The sequence below is a fragment of the Ictidomys tridecemlineatus genome, chromosome 7 (genome assembly GCF_052094955.1).
Source record: "Ictidomys tridecemlineatus isolate mIctTri1 chromosome 7, mIctTri1.hap1, whole genome shotgun sequence".
Classification (NCBI taxonomy): Eukaryota; Metazoa; Chordata; class Mammalia; order Rodentia; family Sciuridae; genus Ictidomys; species Ictidomys tridecemlineatus.
In genome coordinates this window covers 37257587-37276817 of record NC_135483.1, presented here as the reverse complement: position 1 = coordinate 37276817, position 19231 = coordinate 37257587, and the positions used below count along the sequence as shown (strand labels likewise).

The 19231-nt window shown below is 36.9% G+C and overlaps 1 protein-coding gene across 3 annotated transcripts in view; it reads left to right on the top strand.

Annotated features, from left to right (window-relative positions):
- Window positions 1-19231, top strand: part of Pop1 (POP1 ribonuclease P/MRP subunit) — a 33524-nt gene that overhangs the window by 3196 nt on the left and 11097 nt on the right. For 2 of the 3 annotated variants that reach the window (XM_005316312.5, XM_021725102.3), the window contains exons 2-13: window positions 1674-1817; window positions 3922-4089; window positions 5354-5529; window positions 7177-7425; window positions 8933-9020; window positions 9446-9633; window positions 10507-10763; window positions 10885-10978; window positions 13055-13166; window positions 13764-13883; window positions 17550-17665; window positions 19008-19199. In XM_005316312.5, coding sequence (XP_005316369.3) covers window positions 1674-1817; window positions 3922-4089; window positions 5354-5529; window positions 7177-7425; window positions 8933-9020; window positions 9446-9633; window positions 10507-10763; window positions 10885-10978; window positions 13055-13166; window positions 13764-13883; window positions 17550-17665; window positions 19008-19199 — 1904 coding nt within the window. Of the gene's footprint in view, window positions 1-1673; window positions 1818-3921; window positions 4090-5353; window positions 5530-7176; window positions 7426-8932; window positions 9021-9445; window positions 9634-10506; window positions 10764-10884; window positions 10979-13054; window positions 13167-13763; window positions 13889-14144; window positions 14230-17549; window positions 17666-19007; window positions 19200-19231 lie in introns of all 3 variants that reach the window. The other variant, XM_021725105.3, reaches the window with a different exon arrangement.

The window sequence follows — 19231 nt, the reverse complement described above, 5'->3', positions numbered from 1 at the left end:
AGGAGGAGATTGAGGCTCAAAGAAGAAAAATAATTTTCCTAAGATTATATAACCAAAAAAATGTTAAGAAGGTATTTGAATCCAGATCTTTCTAACTCTAAAGTGAAGGTTTCTAAACACTGTACCATTCTTTAAAAATTAACTCAATTTTTTATGTGTATTGCACTGTAAAAGGAGCTAAGTGAATGGGTGGTAGCTAATTAAGTGGCTCTCTATGGAAGTGGTACAAATCCTGATGTGGGATTTTGGAAATTAGTACAATATTTTGATTAGCATAATGATTGGGGTAACACTCCTGGCATTTGTGGGCCAGGGGCAGGAATGTTAGATACCCTGTGTATGCAGAAAATCCCCAAAGTAACCCAAAGCCAAAGTCTGTTTTATGTAAAAGTATTGGTTGCACAGTTTTAATGTATACTGAATTTTGTAGGGATGAAATAAGTCAAAGCCGTGTTGTTTTTTTTTTAAGGAGGGATTCTTTACCAAGGAGTGTTTACGGGCTTGAAAAATTATATCACCAGTGGCACTGTTCTTTTTGAGGCACAAGTAGAACACATGTGGATTGTTCTGCCACTGTAGCTGTTGCCTCCATGGTCATTCTATATATAGGCAGAAATAGTATTAGAATATTTAAATGCATTGAAAATAGCTTGGTAAGTGTCTGCACTCTGAGATTCCCTACCTCCTGGTGTTACCTGCAGGACCTTTCGGACTTCTTTACAGCGAGCAAGGAAAGAGTTAATAACTTGCTTGGGGTGGGAGCTTCCAGGATCCTTCTCCAGCTTTTTGGCTTGTATCAGTGCCTGTGCTGACAGTGTCTGTGATTGTTCTGTGGGTTCAAAATGTCTATTTCATAATGTCATCTAGTATAGTGGTGAAATAGTTGCATACAGAAATGCATATTGTTTTATTAAAATTACTTTTTGGTTCTTTGATATAGTTGGGGCTTGTATTGCAGGGTATGTATTGATAATAGTTATGTCACCAATAGGTTATTATTAGTGATTTTTATTTCAAAATAAAAAAACAAGTGTTTCAGACTGAATCAGTGAAAAAAGGGACCTTTTGTGTTTAAGGAACCACTGAGTGAATCTGTCAGGCTCTACTAGGTTTTTATCCTTTGTCTTTTTTATTTCAAGTTGAAATCATTATCTATTGCTATTGTAGATTAAACATATAGTTAGCGTTGTCTCAGCAATAAAACTGAAAACATCAATAACCTATGTTCAGTTTGAAGTAGAGTGTTCTAAGTTTCATTGATTTGGGTGACTCTTATTTCATCTAAGAATCAATATGAAATGTTTTAGCTAATTTCAGTTTTTTATCATGCATAGTGATCTCATCTGCTGTTTTATTCTTTCAACAAACTTTATGCAGTGTCAATATTTATGTAAGATTTAATTACTTGGCAACCTAGACTGGAATGTTCCAATAGGGAATCTTCCATCAATAAACTTATTTTTTTCTTTTGAAACAAGTTTTTGATGTTAAAGCCATTTACAGCCTCCTTTAAATTTCCCTGCTGTAGATCAATATGGTCTCATCAGTCTAACCATAGTAAATGAAGGCATTATATTGAAGAATCCAATTTTGTGTTACATAAATATTTGTTGAATTTATTATTTTTGAAGGGGAGTTTCCCTCTTGTACTAAATGTATCACTTCCATTCCAGAAATGTCTAATGCAAAAGAAAGAAAATATGCTAAGAAAATGAGAAACCAGCCCACTAATGTGACTTTATCCTCTGGCTTTGTGGCTGATAGAGGTGTAAAGCTCCATAATGGAGGAGGGAAACCTTTCCAAGCTCAACAGCAAGGTAAGATGACATGAAGTTCTCTCTACTTCCATTTAGAGTGAATTTTGCCAGTTCTTTTGATAGTCATTACCTAAATAGTAAATGGACTGAAATAAAACTAGATACAACAGACTCTCAGTATTCTCAAATTTCGTATTGGCAAATCTGCCAAGTTGGTGAAATGTATTTGTAACCCTCAAATCGACACTTATAGAGATTTGGCCGTCATTTTGGACATGCACAGAATAGGAAGAAATTCAAGTTGCCCTATGTATAAGTTCCCAGGTGTCTACTTGTCAGTTCTCCGAGATGGAGCTCTGCCTGTAGTTTGAATTTCATTTGTGGGGTGGCCTCATGCAAGCCACTTAACCCTTTTGAACTTCATTTTCTCTTTTGTAGAAGAAAAGAAATAGAATCTACCAGAATGAGTTGTTTTTAGCATTTAAAATTCTATCTTCTGTCTGTCATCTATCTATTTCCCCTAGGAACAGTGGTTCAATATTCATTAATTCAGTGTTCACTGTGACTTTATAGAACATGACTACTATAGTATGACTATGCATGTTTTAAAGCTGATACATTTTATTACTGCATTAATTTATTGTTATTTATACTTCTGTGTTTCCTAAGAGAAATAGGGTACATCTTCATATCTGTATTTAACTTGTGTGCTGATTTTAGAACCTTATGAAGTGATAGGAAGGTAATAGTTGTTCATGGGAAGAGCAGTAGAAAATGCTATCTTGGGAAGACAGCAAAAGCCTGTGCTTTTAAATAAATTTTTGGTTAAATAAATTTTAGATCTAAATTCACAAAATCTAGATTCAGACTCAGTAGTTGAGGACTGCCATGGCAGGTGACAAGCTTTTCTTCGTGCATATTATTTCAGTTAAAACTCAGAATGACAAACCATGTACATATTCAAGATTACATGATGTACTAATTCACACCACAGTGGAAATAAATACAATTCTCCACCGAGCCCTCTCTCTGTTCACAGACAGATGTCTAATGTTATGTTAAAGGCAGAATGGTTCAAATACCCTGTCATTTGTATAGGGACTTTACTTTGCATTCTTTCTGTAATGGCTTCTGAGTTGAGTGTGCCAGATGATTAGTATAAGACCGAATGCACAATTAAAGGGAGCATCATTCAGGTTGCTATATAACAGAATATCATAAACTAAGTAGCTTCTAAATAACAGATTTATTTCTCACAGTTCTAGAGGCCAAGAAGCCCAAGATCACGCAGTAATTCAGTGTCTGTTGAGGGTCCTGTGTCTGGTTCCTAGATGGCACCTTCTCCTGGTGTCCTCATGTAGTGGAGGGGTGAGGGGTCTCTCTGGAGCCTCTGTTGTAAGGACACTAATCTCATTTGTGATGACTCTGTTCCCATGATGTAATCATCCTCCAGAGGCCATACCTCTTAATAGCATTACCTTCATGACTTTAACATGTGGATTTCAGGGGACATAGCATTTAGACCATAGCAAGGAGCCTAGTTGAAAGTGCATGTTGTACTGTAAATACTCAGTGAAGAAAATTTTCTTGTATCTGTTATGTTCAAAGTTTTCATCATTCTGACATGATTTTCTGCTGTGCTGCCTGCTGGCTTTCTGACCTTGACAAGTTATTTGACTTCCCTGCTTAAGTCCCTCCTTTTAAAAAAGAAATAGTAGGGAATTGCATGGATGGTGGAAGGAGACTCTCGTTGTTATACAAAATACATGTATGAAGATGTGAGAGAAAAAAAAGAATAGCGTTACCCTAGATTAGGTAGAGAGAAGTGATGAGAGGGGAGGGAGGGGTTGGGAAGATAGGAAGGATAATAGAATGAAGCAGACATTATTACTGTGTGTATATATGTGAATGCATGACCAATGTGATTCTGCAACCTGTATACTCAGAAAAATGAGAAATTATATCCCATCTGATTCAAATGTATGATATGTCAAGGTCATTGTACTGTCATGTGTAACTAATTAAAACAAATTTTAAAAAAAAGAAATAGTTATAATCACTTTATAAGGTGGTTGTCCTCAACAGGTGTTACTTCTACACTGTAATGCTTATCCTTGGTAAGAGTGACACATTTCTTTTTGTTTTCTTTTTGAAAATATTCTAGAGCTTCATTCTGGAACTTCACAACAGCGGCAAACCAAGATGACCCCTCATTCACTGCCTGAGCCTAGTGTGAATGAGCAGTCTTCCTCCAAAATCATGTTTAAAAAAAAGGGAGGCTGGAAAGCAGGTCCTGATGGCACTTCCCAAGAGATCCCCAAGTATATAACCGGTGGGTATTGAAGGAAGTACAATCTGGTTGTGTTGGGAGCTCATTGTTTCTACTGCCACAGTTATGCCAGCACATTGCCCTCTGCCCTCTGCACTGCCTTGGCTGCCTCCCTCGCCTCTCTCCTCTGTTGTACCCACTTGGGCCCTTCTCACCTCCAGTCTGGACTTAGGCACAACATCCTTAGGCCTGATGGTTCTCCCACCTTCATTTTCTGTCCTTTTTCTTACCTATTTTATAAGTCTTTATTTGTGAACTTTTAACTCCTGTAAATGTGCAGTCCACACTCTTCAGCATGGCATTCTTTAAAGATGGGACCAAATTTAATATACCTAGACTGTATTTAAAGGCCTATCACCAGCCCTTTCCAGCCTCATCTCCCATTGTCTCTTTATCACCTCCATCTCCATTACCATATAAATCCTTTATTCTTTGCACATACTTGGTCTTTCCATGCCTTCTTGAATTAATTCACTTGAATTTCTCTAGCATCCTGTTTACTCTTAAAAAAAAAAAATCACAATAAAGAAAACCAATATTTGTTACATTTGGAACAAGCAGTAAAAATATTAAGAAAGAACATCTTGAGTCAAAACCTCTGTTAAAATTTTGGTTTTTTTCCCCCCTTTGTTTTCTTGTGTGATTATTGCACTTAAAAATGATTGTGAAACTGAGTATGGTGGCATGCTACTGGGGAGGCTGAGGCAGGAGGATCTCTTGAACCCAGGAGTTCAAAGCCAGCCTGGTCAACTTAGCAAGACCTGTCTTTAAAAATAAAAGCTCCACAAAAATGGTTGTGATTATATTACACACATACACACCCATACTACATGTAGATTTCTATTTTAAAAAATTCCTGTAGGACTGAGGTTTGGCTCAGTGGTAGAGCGCTTGCTTAGCATGCATGAGGCAGTGGGTTTTGAGCTTCAGCACCACATGAAGATAAGTAAAATAAAGATATTGTGTCCATTTACAACAACAAAAACATATTTTAAAAAATTCCTTGTTAAGTTTTTTTTTAAACTCTTTTTTCTGACTGAAAAAGTAAAACTGAATTATAATGGAAGACTTGAAAAGTGTAAAAGTTGAAGAAGAATCTCTCACAGTGATTTAACAGAATAACCACTGACATTGATTGAGTCAGATATGTGGTCAGAGTAGTCAGTGAGCTGAAAGTACACATTCCTCAAACCTGTCTTCTTTTGAAACCCACCAGAAAAGGTGCAGATTCAAGGCTTGTTTTCAATGACATCCTTTTCTTTGATAGCTTCTACCTTTGCTCAAGCACGAGCTGCTGAAATCAGTGCCATGTTAAAAGCTGTGACCCAGAAGTCTTCTAATTCGCTGGTTTTCCAGACTCTGCCACGACACATGAGACGAAGAGCCATGAGCCACAACGTCAAACGCCTCCCTAGACGGTTACAGGAGATGGCCCAGAAAGAGGTAAATATTTAGGTCAGTGCTTTAGGTTAGTAGTTCCTGAAAGAACTCGAGATGTAGTAGCCTAAAATAATTTGTTAGGGCTGGGTTGTAGCTCAGTGGTAGAGCACTTGCCTCACATATATGAGGCACCACATAAAAATAAATAAATAAATAAAATAAAGGTATTGTGTCCATCTACAACTAAAAATACAATATAAAGAAAATAATTTATTAAAAGGAAAACCAGACTACATCATATTCATTATGGCATCCTTTTTTTTATTTGCATATTTTTGGTTTAATCTTTTCCTAGCCTTCTCTACCCTCCTGTGCCAAATTAGAGGCAATTGGGTACTATAGATGTTTTTATAATGTAGCATTTGGAACCTGTCTTTTTAATTACTGTTAAAATTGTTGAGGTTTCCCTTCTAGATTTAAATTTTTTTTTATAAAAGGTACCATCATCTGTTTGCCATTTAATATTTCAAAGTTAAAAACTTAAACTTGTTTTTTTGTACTTGGAATTGAACCCAGAGGCACTTTACCATTGAGCTAACTCTCTAGCCTTTTTTTTTTTTTCCCTTAATATTTTTTTAGTTGTAGATGGACACAATACCTTTATTTATTTTCATGTGGTGCTGAGGATTGAACCCAGTGCCTAACACGTGTGAGGCAAGTACTTACCACTGAGCTACAGCCCCAGCCCTAGTGTCTAGCCTTTTTAAAAATTTTTGTTTCAAGACAGAGTCTCATTAACTTGTATAGGGCCTCACTAAATTGCTGAGGCTGGTCTTGAACTTATGATTCTCCTGTCTTAGCCTCCCAAATCTCTGGGATTACAGGCATGTGCCATTGCACCTAGCTTGAATTTGGTTTTAATTTTGGTACAAATCTGATTGTGTTTTGGCTTCACCAGGATTCTGGATTTGAACATTGTTAAGATTGTTTAAGCTGCTCATGTCTTTACCAGTCAATTCCAGATATGTTTGTTTAGTGGTCTTTTATATATTGGTGTTCTCCTGGTGCTGGGATAATAGTTCAACAAACTGAAGTTTTGAACTATAAGTTCTTATCCTTAATGGGATCACAAACTAATAGAAAATTGTTTTTCCTGGAAGTTTAGCTTGACTATAGAAGAGATTTAAGAGTAAAAACTAACCAGTAATTTTGTACTTTCTGAATTTAACGTAAGGTCTCTTTTCTAGTGATAGCACTTAGTGTTTGTCAGTAGCCTAACTGAATTAAATGAGTGGATTTTCCCCACTTGGTAGTTTTGGTCTTAAATTTTTGGTTTTAGTTACAATCATACAGGTTAGAACAACAACAACAAAATCAATGAGCTAGCATTTGATTTATTCTTTTTTCTCTCTATTAATAGCCATATTAAGCTTATGTTGCTATGTTGAACCTATTATAAGTACTTTTATCTTCATAGTCCACGAAGGTTGTACTATTAGTGAGCACTAGAGCTATGCCTGTCTCTAAAACTCTTATTCTTCCCATGGTGTCCATTCTCTACCTACTGAGTTATTAAGTTATTAAGCAAATGAATAGGGTCTGTAAAGTACTCTACAGCTTAATCTAAAGTTAGTTGTTTGAATTCCTAACATTTAATTTGGTTCTGAAGTGCTTACAAAGTAGGATTTGCCTCTCTTCTTGAACCTATAGGCAGAGAAAGCTGTACATCAGAAAAAAGAACATTCCAAAAATAAATGCCATAAGGCTCGAAGATGTCATATAAACCGAATACAAGAATTTAACCGTAGACAAAAGAAGAACATATGGTTGGAAACTCACATCTGGCATGCCAAACGCTTTCACATGGTCAAGAAGTGGGGCTATTGCCTTGGAGAGAGGCCGACAGTCAAGAGCCACAGAGCCTGCTATCGAGCCATGACAAACCTTTGTCTCCTCCAGGTATACTTTTCCAGTGGGGTTTCTTTCTATTTTTGTTTAGTCCCTTTATGATGATGAGCTTTTGTTCTGTTTTGGTTTTTGGTACCAGGGATTGAACCCAGGGGCATTTAACTATCAAGTTACATCCCCAGCCCTTTTTTATTATTATTTTTAAATTTTGATAAAGAGTCTTGCAAAGTGGCTTAGGGCCTCGCTAATTTGCTAAGGCTGGCTTTGAACTTGTGATCTCCTGCCTCAGCCTCCCGAGCCACTGGGATTATAGATGTGTGCCACTGTGCTCACCACAAGGTTGACTTTTTGACTAATTCATGTTATGCCACGTCCTATATGTGAAGTTGCCCACCTTAAAAATGATTACTCAGGTGCTTCGCTGGGTACTAGAGATAAATAGTCTTAGTAAGTCTATAGTATAAGATAAGCCATACTGAGCCATAACCCCAACCCCTGGGGCAGAATTTTTTAGCAGGGTGGTGGGTAGAGACAGAATCTTTGATTGAAGTTATCAAATATTTTCTAAACATTTGATCAGCCCTAAATAATAAAAGCGATAGCTAATAATAATAATAAATACTTTTGAGTGCTTAATATATGTCCAGCTCTGTTTTAAATTATTTACATGTGTTTTTATTTGATTCTTACAACAACAAACAGCACAAAGGAGATAGTTACCATTATTTCCATTTTACGGATGAGGAAACTTAAGGTACACAAAGGTGAGGTAATTTATTCCCAAGCAGACAATGAGTGGTAAAGTTGAACTTTGAGCCCAGGTTGTCAGACTTCAGTGTTCCACCATTATTCTGTGCTGTCACCCAGTTATACAAATTCTGATGAGATTCCTCTTGGCCACTGTTAACTGAGAGCAAGGGACTATTGGTAGGAAGATTTCTATGTGTTAGTGATGGCGTCAATTGGTCAGAATTTGCCAGAATCACAGCTGTAATTCACCTTTTAGGGTCAGTTGATGGAAATTGCTAACGGTGTTGTGGCAGAGGGCTTGATGAGGGTCAAAACTGAAGATGGGATAAATTACTTGTAATGATGTGTCTCTAGACTCAGTGTTATATAATCTTGAGGTCCTGCGTTAGCTAACCAGAGTAAGGAACCTTAGCTTAATTTTGCAGTTTATTGCTGTCTTGCTTATTCTAGTTTATTACCTTATATAGATTTGGGGGATGAAGAATTTTTACTTAGAAGTAGTAGTTTGAACCACTTTGAACTTGCTTAATATTATGGGATAAAACAGATTTGCTTACTAAAAAGTAGGACATAGTAACTTGCATTTTAAATGGAGATTCACTTTGATTTCAATTGGTTTAAGAATATTTGCTAATGGAATAGGAATGGCAGGTTTCAGTTTTTGACTTAATAAGTCAAGAAAGCTAGCTTTGGTAATTTTTTCTGTCTCTTGGACCTCTAGAGGTTTTCTGATGTAGCTTTTGGCTTCTCGGCAGTTCTTCCCCATGTAAATTCTAAGGAATTTAATTGTGTTTCTCCCTGTGTGCAGGATTTATCCTACTATTGTTGTTTGGAGCTGAAGGGCAAAGAGGAAGAAATACTAAAGGCAGTTTCTCAAATGTGTAACTTAGACACAGGTAATCTTGTTTCAAATCTGGATCCCATTTTAGTCTTAGATACCTATTCATTTCATGAACTGAGTGTCTGCTGTAAGCATTTTAGAATTTAAACATATATAAAAAATGTGGGAGGTAGTTCTCGGTCCCAATAAGTATGTTAATTTAAGAAAAGTTGGGGTGGCATTTAAATTTTTTATAACATTGTTAAGTATAAAGTGAGTTATGATTCTGTGGAATGAACTTAGGAAACAACTTGAAACTCTTATTAAATATTCATTTAATAAATATTTACTGAGAACTTAGGTACCAGGCTTTCATCCAAACCATGATCCAAACCAAAACTTTTTCCCTCCTGGACAGACAATAAGTAACAGTGGCTAGGCGGGGGTGATGCCGCAGTACCAACACTCGAAATCACCGTCCTTTGCTTGTGTTTATGTCAGGATTGACCTTTGCAGCAGTTCACTGCTTGTCTGGAAAGCGCCAAGGGAGCCTCATGCTTTATCGAGCAAATAAGTATCCCAGAGAAATGCTTGGACCTGTTACATTTATTTGGAAGTCTGAGAGGACCCCTGGAGACAGTTCTGAAAGCAGGCAGTTGTGGATCTGGCTTCATCCAACTCTTAAGCAGGTATAATCCTTTAAATAATTTCTCCATCATTCTGTCATTACATTTTAAATTACCATTGGATGTCAATAGTACAGAAATTTAAATAGTACACAAGTTTGACTGATAGTTTGGTAGTAGCATATAGTAGGGAAAGGTACATGCATTCTGGATAAAGCAAATTTATTTTTATTTTTTATTAAAAATTTTTTTACTTAAAAACATTGAACTGACAAGTAAAGTGTAGATGTTCAAGGTATACAGAGCGATGTTTTGATATACTGTATAAAGATTACCACAATCAAATTAATTAAAATATCCATCATCACTCATGCTATACATTAGACCCCCAGCACTTGTCTACCTTAGAAAAGGCAAATCATGACCTCATGCAGTAAATCATAAGCAGAATTAGAGATGAAAACCAACCTTACTATGCTAAAGATATGAGATGCTGCATTTGGACTAATGTGTCCACCTGCTTGCATTGATTCTCAGAGACCTCACTGATTGTGAGAGCCTATTTGATAATGGAAACTGTTTCCAGTAATTCTGATGATTTTTAACTCTTCTTTTAGCTTAGCTTTCCTTTTTTTAAATTTTTTTTATTTTTTAGCATTCTCACCGCTTTTATATCATACACTGTAAACATTTCTCATTTTTTTCCTTTAAACTTTAAAAAATTTTATGATAGTGGTTATGTTGTTTTCATAATATTTGGCATTTCTTTTTTCTTGTTCAAAAAAGGAAAAAGATTTTTTGATGATGATAAATTTGCTTTGGTTTGTGAAGGGATGGAAATGTGAAAATTGTAAAGGGTAAAGAATAAACTAAACCAATAGAATTTGTATACTATATTTAAATTTCAAAATTTAAAGTAAATGTTTATATCCTTAGGATATCTTAGAGGAAATAAAAACAGTATGCCAGTGCATGGAACCCATCAAATCAAATATTTGTACTCCTAACCCACTTCTGAAACCATCTCAAGAAGAAAGTCAAATTGAACTGGCTGATGAGAAAATTGGCAAGAAGAGAAAAAGGAAAGATGATAGAGAAAATGCTAAATCAGTTAAAAAAGTTATTGGTGATGGAACTAGGGATCCATGTCAGCCATATTCTTGGATCTCTCCAACCACAGGTATTGTGATCAGGTATGAGTTGAATTTACTGTGAACCTCCTGAACTTTTTCAGTAAAGATTCACCCCATTTTTGCCAGTGGCACAGACTGGCATGATGGAAGTTTCCATTTCAAGATCTTTTCTCTCTTGCAGTGATTTGACCATGGAGATGAACAGATTCCGGCTGATTGGTCCCCTTTCTCACTGTATCCTAACTGAGGCCCTGAAAGTTGCTTCTGTGCACACTGTAAGAGTAACTGTGTCTGTTATGTTTTTCCTGGCAAATTTGTGAAATCTAATATATAGTCTCAAAACATCTTGGGCCGTGGCTTTTAAACATTCATTTCATTGTTGTTTTTTTTTTTGAATGGATTGAACCCAGGGACACTCTGCCACGGAGCTACATCCCCAGCCTTTTTATTTTGAGAAAAGGTCTCATTAAGTTGCCCAGGATGACTTTGAACCAAGGGATTCTCTTATCTTAGCCTCTTAAGAGGCTACATAACAGGCATGTGCTACTGTGCCTGGATATTTCCCTACTTATTATCAAAGGTTTTTTTTGTTTTGTTTTTGTTTTTATCTTTTATTTCTAAAAGACCAAATCTAATTGATATGATAGTAAACTGACTTCTTTTTTACATACTGACTGTTCTCCCAGATGTCTTGTAGAAGGATCTTAAACTCTGCTCTATGGGTGGGTAATAGGGCATCTCTAAAAATCCCTGAAATTGTATGCCAGTTTTTAAGTGTTTGACTTGAGTGATGCATATTTCCTGGGGTCAGTTTCTCTGATTCTCAGAAAGTTTAATGTAATAACCTTTCTTTGGATAGAACTTTCTGTGGAAGGTTTGTGCTTTCCAGTATTATTGCCAGAGCCATATAAGGCTGTTGAACACAAGAATTGTGACTCGAGTGACTGAGGGACTGAATCTGTACTTTATTTAATTTTAATTAATAATTAATTTTAAGTGGCTTTTTGCGGTTCATGGCTGTAGTGTTAGACAGTATAGGTCTGGGGCATGGAAACTAGATTAGGAATTTATTCACTTCTTGTTGCTTCCTGATTAAAAGTTCTTCAGTAGCTTCTCATCATATTAAAGGTGAAATCCAAAGTTCTAAATGTGACCTGCATAATCTTGGGCTTTCTTGCTTCTATGGCCTCATCTGCCCTCAGCTTCTGCACTTGGGCCATGCTGGCCTTTCAGGTTCTAGAATGTGTCACTTCTCATCTCCTTCAAGGCCTTTGCACCTTTTTTTTTTTTTTTTTTCCTGCCTGCTGAACATTCTGCCTCCATCACTCTGCTTGGATAAACCTTCCTCATTCTTCAAGAGTCAGTTGTCCCATTCAGTTTGTATCATTTCCCTTTGTAATCCTTTCCTGATTCCTCAAGTTAAATTATATCCCTTTTCTTTTCATAGCATCTTGTGTATTTCCTTAGTTTATCTGCTCAGGTGTGTTTGTATATATGTAACATCTGTTTCTCTATTAGAGTAAGCTTCATGATAGCAAGGGCAGGCTGGTCCTGTTATTAGTCTGTCCTAGGTGCTTAGCATAGTGCCCAGATGGAGAAGGTGCTCCATGGTAGCTAATAAGTTTTGGAGTGGAACTTTGAATCTAAAAAGTGTGGTTCTAGAGCCTGTACTCCAGACTGCTCAGCTTTGTTACCTGAGTTCTGTGAAGTGAATGGTGCCTGTGGCTTCTGTAGGATCTGTAGGAACATGTCCTCTTCAGTGAACCTCCAAATGAATCACAGACAGTGGTTCTCCTAGCATGCACCCATGAGACAGCATGCTATTTGAAACCTTGCTCATTTCCTTGTTCTCTTTAGGAAAGTGAGGTGCTTGTGCATTTTATCAACATTTCTAAGAATACTGCTGTAGTAATATATCCTTTACTCGAAGATGACATCTCCAGGTACAGATTTGGTTTTCATTTGATGAGGAATGTGTTTTTCTTAAGTTGGAGGTAATGAAGGTGATGATAAGAGAAGAGGACAAGGCCTCTTGTTGGAATTTGCTCGAGAGAGACTGGGAGTGTAAAGTAGCTTAGGTAGGCAGTGTCTCTGAAAATCATGGCTATATTTTCTAGTATGTGAAATTCTGAGAGAAGGGTTAATACCATGACCATGCTCCTAATTAGAAGAGTACTTAGTCTGGTGGTAATTACTTTTTGAAAAACAGTGGCAACTTGCCTGCTACTCTTCATGAAATAGTCATTCCCACACACAGAAACACAAGGGGTGGGGACTGATACCATAATCATAACAAAATTATTAAGTCTGATTCATTATGCATCTGGTGAAGAGAATCTGTTGTTTTTCAGGGGGAAGCAGACACAGGGGAGACGCCTCACCTTTGGTGGAGTGATACATGTAAAAACCCTGATAATGTTTCCCTTCATCACAGACAAGAAGCTGTTTTTGAATTGTTGGGAGGTACGTGGAGGAAATGCTGGGTTGTACCAGGAGGAAGGAAGGCACGGCATGTGGTTTAGGAGAGCATATTGCATCTGGGTGTCTGATGAGTGGTCTTATTTATCTTGCTGCTATTAGTGATGTAGCAAGAGAAGCAAGTAGAGAAGGTGCCTGAACTCAACAAACAGAGCACGGCAATCACCAAACAATAAGCCCATGAGATATTAGTATTCTAAATAACTGGCATTCTGATATTATAAATAAATGCATATGTCAGGTTGTGACCAAAAATCCTTAGTTACTGCTCATGTTTACTTGTGGTCATAGCTGTTACAGCTGAGAGAAGCCTATGTGTTCATGTTATAAAATAACCTTTTTTATGTCCGTTGAATCTTTTTTTTTGCAAGAAACCCCTTTTTTTTAAAAAAAAAGGTTATTCTCTAAAATTATCAATTGGTGGGGGGGGGACGGGAAATAAAAACTAATTATGTTTTTAAAATAATTAGTCCAAAAAAAGTTTGAAAGATTTGAAAATACAAGCATATATGTTTGTATTGTGAATTACCCTCTGTAAGCTTGCTTTTTTGCTTGTTTACTTTGTTTTTGTTTTATTTAAAGGAATAACATCACCGGCAGAAATTCCAGCAGGTACTATTCTGGGATTGACAGTTGGGGATCCACGAATAAATTTGCCTCCAAAGCGATCCAGAGCTTTGTCCAATCCAGAAAAATGCCAAGGTAAAGTGCTTGCAATACCCCTGGTTTCCCTCATTTTGTTGAGCACGGTCCAGTCCTGTTAACAATTCTGTGTTAAAAAATCGGGGATCTTTACCTTCCTCTGCTATGAGGCAGTTATGATCAGGGGACGTGGGAGTGTGTCTTTCAGCTGTAAACTATGGAGCTTGTGTTCATTTTAAATTTTTTTCTGAGTTCTCTATTTTTTAGTATTTAGTAAAACCTGTCTGCAAACTGAATTCTCTGAAATGCCTGGTGTTTCAGAATTTTAATTGTGAGGAAGGGATCTGCACCCGCAGCTGGTCTTGTGCTCAGTGGAAGCCTCTGTTTGACCATACAGATGATCCAGGTTCGAATCCTGGCAAGGCCACCCCAGGTGCTGAAGTATCAGATTTCTTGTATTGATTGATTAGAGATGCCTGAAGAAGCTCATTGGCTGGGGGAGGGAGTAGGTGTATGAGTGGGGCTTGCTAAAATTTTAGTCTAATCTGGGATTTGCAGCAGTTGTGATAATGTCTTCTTGTATTTACTATCATTTAAACACCATTAATTGGAAGAATAATTAAAATTAGCTTGTGAATTTTGGGAGAAAAATGCAAATGTGTTCATAACAACTTCAGTTTTTTAAATCTTTTCACATGTAGTTAGATAGCTTACTAAAGGTAATAAACTCCTGTCAGAACTTCACATAAAAGGTGGATAGCATGAGAGTGGAGTTTAAAGATGCATAAGTAAGTTAGTTAATTCTGGGGCCTAAGACTTTAATCAGTGAGTCACAGTCTTTGTTTTTTTAATACCAATGTGCTCTAGTGCAACAATAAAAACTGTTGCATTTACTGTGCTATTAAATGCTATCATAACCACCTGAACTTTACTTTGTTTCTCTTGCTACTTCAAAATTCTTTTTTGGAATGAGGCAGTCCTACATTAAAACCTTCTTAAGGCTTTTATCTTAATATGAATTAGTTTCAGGAATATTAAAGTCTGTTTTGAGACACATGATTTAATTTCCACTATAAAAGCTAACCATCTAGTTAGTGGCATTCCATTAGAACCTGTATTAAGTACTATAATTCCTTTGAAGATATATGAACTACATAAAGAAGTAAGACTTTTTAAAGGTTTAGTATTATATCAATATTATTAATAAGTGTATCATCTCATTTAGGAAAACAAGTCTAAACAAGGGGTAGAAGTATATTTTGGTGGGCTGGGTAAACTAAAAAAAAATCAATCCTTGTAGAGTCTTAATTTTAATTCTCTGATACAGTTTCAGTCTGTCTGTATATCTGCCTATTTTGACTTAGATCAAAAAGATCAGTTCTGGTGTGACTTAAACCATAAAGAAGGTGTTGCCTGCTTTGAATAACAAATGATTTTCTTGTGTGTATTGTGTATTGTGTAAGTTAGAGAGCTTTTCAAGAGAAGGTACATGAAGAACCTGAGGTGAAGACATATATTCTCAGATGCTTTGAAAAAAGTTTAATTGATCATTAGGTTCCTAAGTTCAGATTTAGTATTAAGAATGTGTTTTGCAAAGCTTTTCAATTTCATTAACACAGCATTTCACTGTATAAGTAATTGGCTTTCTAGGTGAGAATTAAAAATATAAATCTGGTAATGGGAGTGTAGCTTAGTGGTAGAGCATTGTCTAGCATGCACAAGACCCTGGGCTCAAAACCGAACAACGTAGGGTGAAAAAAAACCACCAGAATCCCAAATCTGTACAATATTTTCTGTTATCCTATTTGTTTCCCTAAGCATTCACTGATTTGCTTTGATAGATTATTTTAACTAGTCCCTGTCTGCCAGAGAAGAATTTGTAATAACATTGGTCAATGGGGACTAGAATGTAGCGCGCAGTGTGAGGCCCTGAGTTTAATCCTCATCACCCTCTTCTCTTCAAGAAAAAGGGGGGAGAAAAAAATATTGAATTTACACTGTGCTTATGGGATTATTTTAATCCTTCTCATTAAGCACTCTTTGGCTATGTAACTTTGCTACCCATAGTACAGGAAGAGTCCAGATTGGTAGGTGGGAGATCATTCCTTTACTTTTTACAGCTCTTGCAAGCACTTTTAGAGCCCAGAGCTGCAATTGACCTCCAGGAGTGCCCAGTTAATGCTCATTTTTGCCATAACTTCTCTGTTTCTGCTTTTGGGTTGAAAACACACCATGTCTTCAGCTGGGCAACTTAAACTTGAATACAAATTTATAAAGCAGACTGAATTTGAAGGCTGTAGCCTTTCTAACTGGTAACCTGTGGCAACCCTGATCTTTTTACTGTCTTCATAATTTTGCCTTTTCCAGAATGTCTTACAGATATTGCCTTTTCAGGTTTGTCCCTTTTTCTTGGTATAAATGTGCACCTAAGATTCTTTCCTGTCTGTTCATGACTTGGTAGCTTATTTCTTTCTTGGTACTGGATAGTATTCTATCATCTAGAATATTTGAAGATGAGGTAGTGCTTTATACCTTAAGTATCAGCCATCTCTTTTGTCTGCAACTCAGTTCTGTCATTCAGATCCGTGTCAAAGCATTCTGGGTACACCAGGATTGTTGGGAAGGGATCTTGCCACTCCTAGATAGGATGTGAACCTTCACAGCACATAAAAGGTGCTGGAGACTGTTGTTTAGTGTCTGTGTGAGGAAGAGCAGCATATGGAAGCAGTTGTTGCTTATAAGCAATTTAGATCTCAAAGCTGTTCGTTAATTTAATTTTCTCCAACTTTGTTTTCCCCTGAAATCTCTCACATTGTGGCCTGGTCACTTCCAATTTATTTTTTTCCCAGCCATCAGACTCACACAGGTATGTGCTTTTGAGTGATGTTTTTGTGTTGGCATTTTAGAATCAGCCAAAAAATCATGATTTGTCTAACCGTTAATTTTTTTAAAAAATTCAATTCAACAGAATTAGTCTTAAAAGATTTTTCCCCCTAGTGATTACACGACTGCATGTAGGAAGTATCTTCTATCAGTATAGGTGTTTATCACTGAAACTCCCCCTTATCCAGTAGAGCACTTTCTGGAGTGGCATGCCTTGGGACAAAACCGTACATTTCACAGAAAATATGCTCATCTTAAGGGAATGGAGGAATATGTATTTTCAAAAATAGCTTCATAAAAATAGGTTATGAGAGACTTGAGATAAGGGGCAGAAGAAGACATTTCTTAGAATTATCTTAAACATGGAATTCCATGGTTAGAGCTAATTTAATGTTGCAATACTTGCTTCCTATGCATGAAAATAATTATTAAAGAGCTTAGCAGCCTTTGTGGCTTCATAAACTCTGAAACCAACTGTTAAGAACTTGTCGAGTAAGTTCTGTAGTTAAATAAATGTCTATCAAGCCAGGTGTGGTAGCACACACCTGTAATCCCAGTGGTTTAGGGAACTGAGACAGGAGGATCACAAGTTCAAGGCCAGCCTTAGCAATTTAGTGAGACCTTGTCTCAAAATGAAAAATAAAAAGGTTGGGTAGACTAAAAAATCAGTGGTAAAACATCTCTGAGTTCAATCCCCAGTACTCCCAAAATATATAAACAAAATAAAAGCCTATCACATATTTTTCTTGTCATAAAAGGTATATTGCCAGCATTTAGAGTGTTGATTTAAGGATTTCATTGATTTAAGGATGTGGTTTGAAGGATATTTCTTTTCCCTCTTAGATAATGAGAAAGTTAGACAGCTGCTTCTGGAGGGTGTGCCTGTGGAGTGTACGCATAGCTTTATCTGGAACCAAGATATCTGTAAGAGTGTCACAGAGAATAAAATCTCGGATCAGGTAACTAATAGAGTAAGGATTACTGGTAAAATCATGAATGATGGCTGAAATTTATCATTCTAGAGACCATAAAAAGTGATTTTGTACCTTACAGAGGCTCACAGACTTTATTTTCAAACATTTTATGGATTCCTTGTTCATGATATATATTGTGATTTTTTTTTTCTGTTCTTAGGAAAGAATGATCTCTAGACAATGTATTTTTTCTCAAAGTGATAATCTTATGGTTTAAATACATTGTTCTTTAATCATTTTTGCCCCCTTAAATGTTGTCTGTCTCTAATTTCATGGTGAATGAGCTCTCACCAGAGCCAGGTGTTGTATTAGATGCTGGGATAGAGGACTATAATGTGGCTGAGGTATAGGGTACTGAGGAAGCCTCTGAAAAGGGTTCTGAACCCAGAGTAGAGAAATTGAGGCCTGCCTCCAGGATGGTGGAGCTGGTATTTGCACTTACTCTCAAATAGGAGTCAGAATTAAATTAACCATACTTCTTGGTGGGTAGGGTTGAGGCTTTAGCAGAGAAAGGATTTCAGGAAATGAGAACAATTGTGTGCAGTGACCCAGACCAAATGACCCATTCATGTATCTCCTAGCAGGTCATGAGCTAGGAGTCAGTAGGGGGTTAGGAGATGAAACTGAAATGATAAATGGGGGTCAGAGCGTAAAAGAGTTTAAGACATTTAAGATTTTGGAATGATGATGTAGGCCACCATTGAAGGTTTCAAGACAGGCCATAACATGTTGGGATTTCATTCTGGCAGCCATGTGATGGGTGGATTAGACAGGGGAAGGAATGGGGAGTGGCTAGGATTTGGAAGGAGGTCTCTGGTTTGGATGTCTGCAGAAAAGAGCCTTGAAATAATCCAGATGGGATGATGACATGATGGGAGTCTGAACTGTGGCAGTGTGGCTGGAGTAGAAGAGCTGGGGTTTTTAGTATACCTTCTAGAAAGTAAAATTGAGAAGACTTGGTGGTTGGCTGGAAGATGGAAAATAGGAAAGGAGACTTGTAGATTAGCTTCTCACATTTTAGCTTGGATTTAGAATTTCAGTTGAAAGAGAGCTAGAGCCATGTACTACTTTCCCCAGGTTCTAGAAAAGTGCCTGTCACTGTATTTGCTCAGTAGATATTTGAAATAATGAAAGTATGTTGTTAGCCACTCCTTAAATTCCACTAAACAAATCATTTATATAGCATCTTCTATTTTAAATCATTCAGGCCTGGTGAGAAATTTTCTCAGAAGCCAGGGTACTTTTCCAATTGTTGTTATTAATTGTACCTTCTTTTACTTTTTACTTCTTTTATTTGTTTGTCTTGAATTATTTTCTTCCACTTTAGGATTTGAACCGGATGAGAAGTGAATTGCTGGTGCCTGGGTCACAGCTTGTTTTAGGTCCCCATGAATCCAAGATACCTATCCTTTTGATTCAGCAGCCTGGAAAAGTGACTGGTGAAGAGCGACTGGGCTGGGGAAGTGGCTGGGATGTCCTACTCCCAAAGGGCTGGGGCATGGCTTTCTGGATTCCATTCGTAAGTTACTTTTTGATTCCGACTAACAGTTG